Raw genomic sequence first — 11,090 nt, forward strand, 5'->3', positions numbered from 1 at the left:
ATTTGGTCAGTGCGGATTAGGATCCGGATCCTACCGGATTCGGTCCCGGATCCTTGACAATAAAAATAAAATCACCAAATTTTTCAAAAATATTTATTCTTTAATTCGAAGTCAAAAATACTTTAAATTTTCGAGTCTGACCCTAAACCTTAAAGATTGGCTCTCATCAAGAGAATGTCTGAGATTTTATATAAATTTAGGTAGATTTTTCCATTTTTTCCGCATTTTTTTGAGTCCAAGGATCCGGATCCTTGGACTCAAAAATATGCGGATCCTTGCGGATCCGGATCCGAAACCCTGGTTTAATTTATAAATGGGTAATTTTATTTTATTTATTATGAGGGTGTTTTACATAATTTTAACGTCCATTGTCTTGATATCTCTAAGGTTAATGATTGTATTGAAATGATTGAATGCCTGTAAAGCTGGAACTCTCCACCCACAAAATACTAAAAATAAAAATATTTAATAATATTTAATATGGATAAAATCCGATTGTCATCTCACATAATGTATAAAATCGTAATGCAAAAATGTGATTAAAAAATATATTTTCATAGTTTGTAACAGCGTTGCGGAGCCGGTGCCGCCATATTTTGATGGAGCCGGAGCCGATATTTTCGTCTCCGGGTTAGCTAAAAAAAGAGATTTTTTATTAATTCAAATTTGGTAACTCTGTTGTGTCGTTTGCAAATGCCCCTTTTAAGTTTTTCAAGTCTATTTTTATCAAAAATTGAACTTTTAAAACCTTCAAAAGTAAAAAATAGACCTAACAAAAAATTATGTTGAGTTTTTCTTGATTTTAGGTCGATGCCGGACACCCACCAAAATAATACGGCTCCGCATCGCTGGTTTGTACTTTAAAAACATTCATGTATCGTATCAAATAAGACAAAACTATGCAAATCCTCATAATTAAGTACAAGGATCTTTGTATGTATGTATTTCTGCCTGTATTTAAGGATCTCGCTAACCGCTGAACCGATAGCTACACAGTGTAACTTCTCATAGGTCCTGGGAGGGTTTATATATCTATTTTTGGGAAGGGTACACCAGGAATCGCACCTAGAAAAATATCTCCGCCCCCCATCAAAAAAATCTAATTTAATTACATAAATGTAGAAAGATAAAATAAGATGATTTACCTAGTACATTTAAGGCACATATAGGAATAAATAGTCTCTCATATCCAGGCATATCATTCCACCAGCGTCGAAACTCCTCCCTACAAAATTTAACATTAATTCAAAAATTAATAAATTGGTTTTAAATGCATCCTATGTTCTCCTATTTGTAAAACTAGCGGCCTCTAGGGGCACTTGAGGAGGGAGTTGAATCTAAAAACCAAATTTTTTTTTTTTTTTTTGGGGGGTGGGGGGTAATTCTTTTCTTGTGGAGATTTCTCTTGAGAGAGTGGTGGTACCCTCCCCCAAAATAGTTATAAACCTTGCCGAGAACTATGAGAAGCTACCCTGTTAAGGAAAACCAGATCGATTCAGCGGTTAGCGAGATCTTTCGGCACAAACAATCAAACAGACCGACATCGTTCTACATTGTCTTATAGATAAAATTCGGCGGGGGATGAAGGTTTTCGGCTGTAACGTTAGTTCCGCCGCCGTTACTTTACAATGCACATTAGACCTCATTAAAGCAACTGCCATCCACATTTCGGTGCTATAACTCTTTTTCAACTAGAATCCTTTGTAAAAATAACACAGAACCGGTTTTAATCCAACGGAAATGAATAAGAATGTAAACATGAATACTTACCTAAAATCACCAGCTTTTCTACCAAAGTCAAAATTTAGGCCAGGAAACTTAGATCTCCTAAAAAATATAAACATTTTATTTATTTATATTAAAATGTTAGGTAGCAGATTTAATTATCGGGGTTTTCCCTCAAACTGAAACCTGTCCCCCCCCCCCCAAATTTTTAAAAATAAACAAGGGGAAGAGGGTAGTTTTCTGTTCATTTGTTTATTACTTAGGTCTGGTTCTGTTTAAGTATATTGGGTACTAGATAGCCTAGGAGGGATATAAAATACCCCCTACCCTCCCTCCTGTTTTCGTAAATAAAGGTGGTAAAGGGGGGTAGGAGGTCATTGCTCGATAGGCACTATTGAGTGAAATCCCTCAATTCTCTTAAAATGTGAATAGTTTTTAAGAAAAGTGCATTTTTTAAAAGGATACAAAAACCTTTCCCCAGGAAGGGAGGGAGGGGACTTTGGACTGTAAATTACACTGGTACCCGAATTTTACTAACCACTTAATAAGGTTAAGTTTAAAACTTAATAAGGTTGGGTTTAAAACTAGAAATGTCTAAACTTTTCAACGAATAATTTTAGTTTAAAGAAAGAGAAATTTTGTTAACTATCATTGGAGATGTATATCTATTTATCCTCTCTTGTCCTATCCCTTAAGATCCCTGCCTTTTTGTGGAATGAGACTGAGATGAGATTTCATTTTACATTGTGCAAAATAATTCATATTAATCTTTTTTAGTATCGCAGCTACTCTATAATTAGGGTCGGTCCGTCCGAGACGGATAACTTTTTTCGTTAATTTAGGCATGTTAGAATTGTCCTATCGATATAAAACTTTGCATGGTGATTCCTGTAGTAGTTAGGTACGGTTTGAAAAGCGTAGCAACTCTATAAACATTACCAGAATGTCCGTACGTCCATTTTAAATGTAATGACTTTTTACTTTTTTAAGAACAAATTTTTATGTGATCTAATTATCCGATTGTTCTGATTTTTGGTATACTGATTCCTGGGGCAATATAGTACAATATTATAAGCGAAGCAACTCTATAATCAAGTCCTAAAAATGTAAGTATGTCCATAAACATTATCCTGTATTAAGCAGTTTTACAACAAATTTACTTACAATTTTACTTCGACTCTCATACATTTATATTTTAATTTTTCAGTTCTGACACTATAAAAGTGTTAATGTCTGTTTGTCTTATCGTTACAGAGCTTCGCTTTTATGGATGTTGTCGTCCTTGTTTAGTATCAAATCAAGCTACTCTATAATTTACTTTGTCTGTCAGTCAGTCCGTAACACTATAGGGAAAATGTGATTTATTCGGATGCAATTCAAGATAAAAGACCAATTTTTTGAGCATCCAGTATATAATTTACATCATGGTCCGTCGGTCTGTCATTTATGATAAAAATATGAATGTCAAAACATATAAAAAGCATATTTGAAAGGTTTTGTGATTTTTCTATTTCATCCTTTATTTATGACAACTGAATATAACTTTCGACAGTATTTTATGGCCTTGGATGTTGTCATTCATGTTTAATCTTCTATTCTGCTTAAAAAATAACAAAAAATAAGCGTCTTGTCTCAAAATAAAGGATATAATATTAAGTATATTTGACGTATTTTTTGCTGATTCTTGTGACGGATTTTCGTCATAACCAAAGACTTTAATATTTTTTTTACCGCGTCGTATTATAGACAGCTTTCCGTGGATACAAAAATGCAAAATTAAAGGATTAAAACCTGTTTTGTTAAACCCGAGGGGCTGGAGGCTCAGGTTAACAAAAATAGTATTGATTTTAAAATTTTAATTTTAATATTCGTGGAAAATTGTCTATAATACGATGTTATAGATGATTTTTTTCAGAATGGCTGAGAACCAGTTCTAATCCAGCGGATATTAATCGGTTTCGAGCCATACTGGAAAATGCAATAAAGTTTAACTTTTACAATGCTAAGCTAGGACTTAAATAAAGGGTTTTGCAATCAAATGGTCTGTTGGAAAAAAAACCATGTCATAGCTAAAGACATTGAAAATGATGCAATCATTTAAACTAGGACAACAACCATCCCCACCCCACCCACCCTTTGTTATCGTTTTTTTAAATAAAAAAAAATGTTTCTTGAAACTGCAGGGTAATTTTTAGCTGTTGGCAAGAAATTGAGTGACGGACAGACAGACATTCTTTTTAACAGGGATGCGGAGCCGGAGATGCCATATTTTGCTGGAGCCGGATATCCTTTAATTTCAGAGCGGCTCCAGGGGTAGCTAAAAACATATCTGGGAAAAAGATTTTTTATACCTTGATTAAACTTAATGTTTAAATTTTATAACTTGGAAACCCTTTTAGGTGTTTCAAGTCCTTTTTTCTCAAAAATTTAACTTTTAAAACCTACAAAAGTCAAAATAGACTTACAATTTTTTTTTGAGTTTTCTTCATTTTAGGTAGGAGTCGAAGTCGGAGCCGTTATTTTTAGAGGCGGCTCCGCGGAAACGTAGCAATACCAAACGGCTCCACATCCCTGATTTTTAGTGTTGTAGGTAGATAACTGCCAAACTTCACAATCAGGCATTGTTAATCCTGTAAAATCCAAGTACCTGTCAAGCTGTTGACGAGATATTGTGGGACGGACAGACAGACAAACTTCTTACTATTATATATACCTTGCAGCTTCTCTCATGTTCTCATACTGCCAAACTGCACAGCCCGACATGGTAAATCCTGTGAATACAGTTCCAAATACCTGTTCAGATGTTGGCGCGATATTGAGGGACGGACAGACAGACAAACATACTTCTTACTATTATATATACCTTGCAGCTTCTCTCATGTTCTCATACTGCCAAACTGCACAGCCCGACATGGTAAATCCTGTGAATACAGTTCCAAACAACACTGGCCTGGAAATATTTTAATTTTAAAATCATAAGGGATAGTTGCATGAAGTGCATTTAACGAGTTTGGATTGCAAGAATATGATTTTCAAATCTTGAATATCTAAAACTACGTGGTAAAAATTTTAATTCTTTCAAATATATGTCATATAAATGTAGTTTAAACCATTAAACAGGTAGCCGGTTCACTAAGTTTAAGTTCAAATGCATTTCGTTAAACAACCCCTACGGGGTATACTTATATCATGTCGGGATCTTCTAAACCTTTTTTAACCTAACCTAAAGAATATTCCTTATAAGACAATTTTTTATGAATTCACGAATAGTTTTTATTAGGTAGGTAATAAAATGTGAAAAAGTAGGTAATTCTTTTCTAAAAATAATTAAACTTCTTTATATAAATTAATAACAGGCGCTGTGCCCTTAGGAAATCAAATAGGGGAGGGAAAGACATAAAATAGCCTAAAACCATATCAATATTTTCAAGTTTTTATACTTACTACCTTTTAAGAGCTGAAAATCCAACTGGTTTAGTATATCCATATTCATTGTGAATTTCTACAGGTTCACTTTTCTATTTATTTAAAGGATATTGTTGTATTAATATCATTATTTTTTGTAAACTTTTAAAAGGCGAACCATTCCTATAATTAGGTTCGGCCCAATAGTCCGTTCTTCTTTACCTGATACAATCTTATTTAAACTTATAAATTAATATTCTGCTTATTGCACTTACACAAGTAAAACTACCTTTCAACCCCCCCCCCCCCTATTTTCAATTTCATCAAAATAAAGGGAGGGGGGGGGGGGGGTTGACTAGGCAATTATATGGAAACCGCTTTGCAAACCGAATTGAGAGTTAATAGATTTATTGGAAAACCAACAAAAAAAAACGATTATATGATTTTAAAATTAAATAAAAAGCATAATATTATGAAGCATTAATAATATTATAAAACATTAATAATATTATGAAACAATAATAAAAGATATTATGTCATTTTTTTAAATAAAAGATACATTCAATAAAAAAAGAATAAGAAACGTGATTTTCACTTGAATTCAGGGATCTTAAGAGATGAGACAATGAAAGTTAAATTGAGGTACACTCATAATTTTTTAAAACAATTTTAATCTTCTTGTCAATTAATAAAAAGTTTTATTTTCAATAACATTTCATCTAAATATTCTTTTTCCTTTGCTTTTCTAAACTGTCTAACTTCCATTCTAAAAACAGGTTTGTTCTGGAATATTCTAGAAGGACAGCTGACAGGTTTATTCTGGAATATTCTATTTGGACAGCTGTTGCTGTTCAAACTTGCCATCCGCCCACAAAATCTGCTAATAACTGACATTATAATTAAAAATTTATATTTCTGCAATAAAAAAAAATTAATACTTTTTAAAGTGTTTTTCACTTTTCTCTCACTTGATCCACTTATTTTCTTGTTATTATAATCTTAGATTAAAAACTATATTTGTTGGTTTACTTTACAAATGTATAAAATGATACAAGCAGAAGTATGTATTAAGAAGAGATCACATAAGTCTAAAGACCAGGCTTTTACCATATACAGGGCGTTCCCTAACAAAGTTTAAATAAGAAATTAAGTCCATTGGTTATTAAATATCAGGGATCAGGAATAAGATAAAGGATGGACGATAAAAATTACCCCCAATTACGATAAACTAGACTAATCCTTCTGTATATTAAAAATGATTGGTGGAATAGTTTTGACAATGTTAGTTTTTTATCAACCATGCCAATTAAGATTTTAAAAATCATTTTAAAATGTTAGGTACTTTTTGGGTACAAGTATGATTTTCAGTAAAATGTACCTACCCTTCCTCTCCCTATTGAGAGAGATTTTAAAAGTTATTATGTACTTTTTTTCTTAAGGGACACCCTGTACATTTATTTATAACAAACAACAATACAAAAAAACCCGCGAAATCACGCCTCCTCGGGCCCGCCGCCGCCAGGAACCAGCATGGTGATGTTGTTCCCGTTGAGCAGGATCTGGTCCAGCTTCGTCACCCGTCTACCCTCACTCGTGCTCTCGTATTCTACAACATCCTACATAAAAAAAAATATTTTGTTTTCTTTTTAAAGACTAGCTGCTTTTTGGAAAGGTCTTTTTTTATATGGTGATTTTTCTTGGGATGGAAGTACCCACTCTTAAAATAGTTTTAACCTTTTCGGTTCGGTTCGGTTTTCTAGGGCCTATAACAATTTTTACTACAAAGGAGAACCAAACGATTCTATTCTACATATTGCGAGATTCTTCGTAACAGAGAGATATCCTGTTATTATTTTATTAAGATAACCAATCTTGATTTTAAGGATTCTTACTATGGACATACTTACATTTGAAAACTTATTGCCGAGATGCTTTGCTTTTAACAATATGTGTAATCGTCTTAGGAATTAATGTTCCAAAAATCAAGTAAATCATAATACACATATCAAAAAGTGCAAAATAAAGCAGGGCTATCATAAAGGGATAGGACAATAGCTGATAAATAAATGTACATTGTACATCCCATTCCCCAATTATCATAAACAAAATGACCCTTTAATTGAATTACAATTTTGGTTGAAACGTTTAGACACTCAACTTGATGGATCAACCAATCAAAATTTAATAAAAGTCCCCAACGGCCACGAATAAGAAAACGTTATTGTTAAACTTTGGGGACTAGTGCAGTAAACAGCATATTGCCCCCTATCTTCGTGGAATTAAGACAAAGATCTTATAAAAGATTAGAATTGTACTTTTTGGACGTACGGAAGGACTCTTAATGCAGAAAAGATTTAATTATAATAATGTTTAGTACCTCCAGAACCATATTGACATAATCATCAAATCCCAAGAGAGTTCCAACAACCTCCTGAAAAAATAAAAAAAATATGTCAGCTTCAATTTTAGGGTAGTTACTCTTCTGAGTTGTGAAACAAACAATTAAATCGGTGCTTGCCCTCTAAGTGCCTAGCGAGCACAGAACCCCCCTCCCTCCTTTTTATGCCTATCCCCTTGAGAACCTTACCTTTGCGGGGAATATACTTGCAAGGCTACTATGTAATACCCTGTAATCAGTATAACCTCACCTGGGTAAAAAAAATACACAGGAAAACCTAACCCTCCCCCTCCTTATTTCTAATTTTTTTTAAAGACAAGTGGCTACGCCCCTAGAGACATTTAAGGATACTTGAGAGAACGGGAGAAGTCTGTCTTCAATCCACTTTTAATTTTATATTTAAAAAGGGAAATTAAAAAACCTTTTTTGGGGGAAAGGAGTAATTTTTCTGGGTGCGATTTCTCTTGGGATGATGGACATACCCTTCTCTAAAATTGTTAAAAACCTTCTTTGGACCTATAAGAAGCTACACTGTAAAGGAGACCAATTTCAGTTCTGCGTATAGCGAGATTCTTCACTACAGACAAAAAAAAGCTTGCTACTTTATATTTAAGAAGATTATAAGTGGGGTTCTGTGTTGTTTGGGCTCTTTAAGGAAAACTATTATTAAACCTTCAGTGGATCTTTTACAAAAACAATAATGATAAGAGAGACAAATAAATTAATATAAAAAGAATATGGACAAAAAATCGTTGTAAATGACAGGAAAAGTCCTTAAAAATTTTACGTGTCTAGGTACCTTTCTAGACCTCCAAATAAATTACTATCATTAATACATCCGTAATAAGCAGTTACTACGTCTTATATATATATTGTATTATATATAAGAGGATGTTTTTCTATATTTTTTTTGTTCAAAAACATTCTGATTAAAATTATCAATAATATATTTTAATAAAAGTTTTAAGGATTTCACTACTACCCATTTATGAACTCCCCCCCCCCCCCTTAATTTTTCTTTTTGTTTAGAAAAACACATTTTTAGTAACTGCAGTGGTTTCATCCTTCGGGTATCTTTAAACCTTTACTTAACCTAACCTAAAAAAAAGCTTTGAACATTTTTAATATGGTACATTTGTGGTCCATTTGCGATAGATGGGAAACCGCCAAGTTTTGCTTTTTGAATGTGAATCATTAGTAATGAGGTCTGTTGAAGAAGTTTAACTTGAGGTTCCAAGTAAATATGTTTATTTTCTCATTAAAATACCAGACAACAGGCACCCAGAAGACAGAGAATGTAACTTGGGGTAAAAAGTACAACGACAAATATAAAAAAAATACAGCTTTTAAAAGTCTAGGTAATCAACGTTAGAAAAACACGTTTTATGAAAGCTTATGTCAGTTTAAAAAGAAAAAAAAGATCACTTTATTTTCGTGTACAGGCACTCAAACACCTTAGAGTTTAAAATAGTTAATAATGTACAAAATTGGATCCTGAATTAACTCCCCATCCAATGTTGCGAGTAGACGAATTATAGAACTAAAGTAGGTTAATTTTGTGCTAATTACATTTTCATATGAAAATCATGAAAATATCCCCAATATTGTGAAAGGGCCGCCAAAGGATCTAATGGGATAAGACAAATGAAAGGTAAATTGATGCACAATTTTGGACACTGAGATTTCAGGATAGTCCCCAGCGTTTTTAAAACACTTTGGGTACTATTACCATAATTGTGTTGACGAATATGAGAGATTGTGCTTTATTAAAAACTTTGGGACCAGTCAAATTAACAAATATCCCCCCTGGGTATTCTAAGCAACTTAAATGGATATAAAATAAACGTGAATATTTTGACAGCTGAAAAATTGTCGTCAATTTAGGTTGCTAACATGGACATAATATATTGGTAAGCTAATTCATCCAGTAGAAGGAGGGGATGGGGTGGATGGTGGGTATTGTTATTTTACAGTTTCACTTTATCAGAGTACATGATAATCTGGTGTAAGATCCAGGTAACAATAAATCCATTGCACCTTATCATTCTTCATGATGATATGAATTCTGGAGCCGATACACTTGTCCACCAGCTCCAAGGGGAGCAGGGTTCCGGGGGTCATAGTTGTGGCGGCAGTAGCTCCGGACATTTTTACAACCTTCTGAAATTATGATGATATACTGACACTATTCAACTACTGAAAAACATGTTTTAACTATTTAATTATTTATTCTTAAATACCATTACATAAAGTACATTTTTTGAAAGGCTGGTATAGTATTTGAAAGTGACAAAAATACAACTGAATTGAGTAAAAAAGTAAAGTCAGCATTGACAAAAACGCAACTACTGTTTTAAAAATACATATTAGACTTCTGCTTTTAAATATTTATAATAAAATACCTACCATTTTTTAAATTAAAAAATTTTGGGATAAAAGATTTTTTTCATTTTTTTATTACTTATCAAACATAAAAAAGGCCACTGATAGTCTGATAGAAGAAATTTTATAATGGCATAGCAGACAACCAACCCTTTAATTGCAGGATCTTTGTCTGGAGATCCTCACTGTGCGTGCATGGTAATAAGTTGCACTTGTTTTTTGGGTTTCAGTTTTACAAAAAAAGTCAAAGTATTACATAAAAGTGAAAAAGATTTATTTTATCTTTATAAACATTAATACTTTAATATCATAAAAAGTCATGTTAACCTTAAAATGTTATTATAACTTTTCTTAAGTGGGTAATTTAAAAAAAGTTGTTACGTTTAAAAAATCAATAAAAAGGAGCAAATTTTTATTGCGAATTTATTATTAACATTTATTTACTTACTTTATATAAAGAAATATGATAATTGTTTAAATTACGTTTAATAAAATTATGATCATATGCTTTGTTAATGAAGTTTAATAGAAAAATAAATTACATAAATATTACATAGAAAATGAGTTTTCCAGTATCGCTTCGAAACCGTATAATATCCACTGGATTAGAACCGGTTCTAAGCCATACTGAAAAATCATGTATCGTATTGTATCCAGTTTTTACTAATATAAAAACATACAATCATAAAATTCAAGCCCGTACTCGCGGCATCTCGGAGCAAACAAAACTGGTTTTAATCCTATAATTGTACATTTTTATATCCGCGGAGGGCTTTTTATATTACGATGCTATAAATAACCAATACTTAATAATTACACGGGTTAAATTAATAATTCATACATAAATTCAAATGTGGAAAACAGCATAAGTTAAATTTGCATAATAAGGGAAGATAATGATTTTTATACAGGTACCTAAAATACTTTATTATATCATAAGGGATATGACAATGGACGATAAATTGATGTACACCTTCAAATATTATAGAACAAAATTATCCTCCATCGTTTCAGATAAAGTCATTAATGGAAAATTTTGCGCTAAAAATCAAGATTTAATAAAAGTTTCCAAAGTTTTTAAACCAACGAATGAGTAATGTGTTTATAAACTTAAGGAACGAGTAAAATTTCTGGTCCAATGTCCCCTCCTTGCCTTTATGCATAATTATTTAGAAAAATA

At 32.3% G+C, this 11,090-nt stretch overlaps 2 protein-coding genes across 3 annotated transcripts; both read right to left on the reverse strand.

The window, feature by feature from the left end:
• Positions 1 to 316: 316 nt before the first annotated feature.
• On the reverse strand, positions 317 to 6,041 carry LOC145312152 (presenilin-associated rhomboid-like protein, mitochondrial). Its single transcript, XM_080151302.1, has 6 exons — positions 5,866 to 6,041; positions 5,173 to 5,243; positions 4,589 to 4,675; positions 1,771 to 1,827; positions 1,146 to 1,225; positions 317 to 449 (listed from the first exon to the last, which is right to left on the reverse strand). The coding sequence occupies exons 1-6, from the start codon at positions 6,022 to 6,024 to the stop codon at positions 349 to 351; spliced, it is 555 nt and encodes a 184-aa protein (XP_080007428.1). The 5' UTR covers positions 6,025 to 6,041; the 3' UTR covers positions 317 to 348.
• Positions 6,042 to 6,133: 92 nt separating this feature from the next.
• LOC145312153 (U6 snRNA-associated Sm-like protein LSm5) lies at positions 6,134 to 10,323 on the reverse strand. 2 transcript variants are annotated; one of them, XR_013876929.1, is made up of 4 exons: positions 9,566 to 10,323; positions 7,508 to 7,561; positions 6,557 to 6,746; positions 6,134 to 6,254 (listed from the first exon to the last, which is right to left on the reverse strand). XR_013876929.1 is itself a non-coding variant. In XM_080151303.1 (3 exons), the coding sequence occupies exons 1-3, from the start codon at positions 9,674 to 9,676 to the stop codon at positions 6,624 to 6,626; spliced, it is 288 nt and encodes a 95-aa protein (XP_080007429.1). In that variant the 5' UTR covers positions 9,677 to 10,323; the 3' UTR covers positions 6,134 to 6,623. The 2 variants fall into 2 exon arrangements, 1 of the variants encoding a protein (XP_080007429.1); XM_080151303.1 differs by having other exon boundaries at positions 6,134 to 6,746.
• Positions 10,324 to 11,090: the final 767 nt, after the last annotated feature.

Source organism: Acartia tonsa, chromosome 2 (assembly GCF_053477335.1).
Source record: "Acartia tonsa isolate MP-2025a chromosome 2, ASM5347733v1, whole genome shotgun sequence".
NCBI classification, from domain to species: Eukaryota; Metazoa; Arthropoda; class Copepoda; order Calanoida; family Acartiidae; genus Acartia; species Acartia tonsa.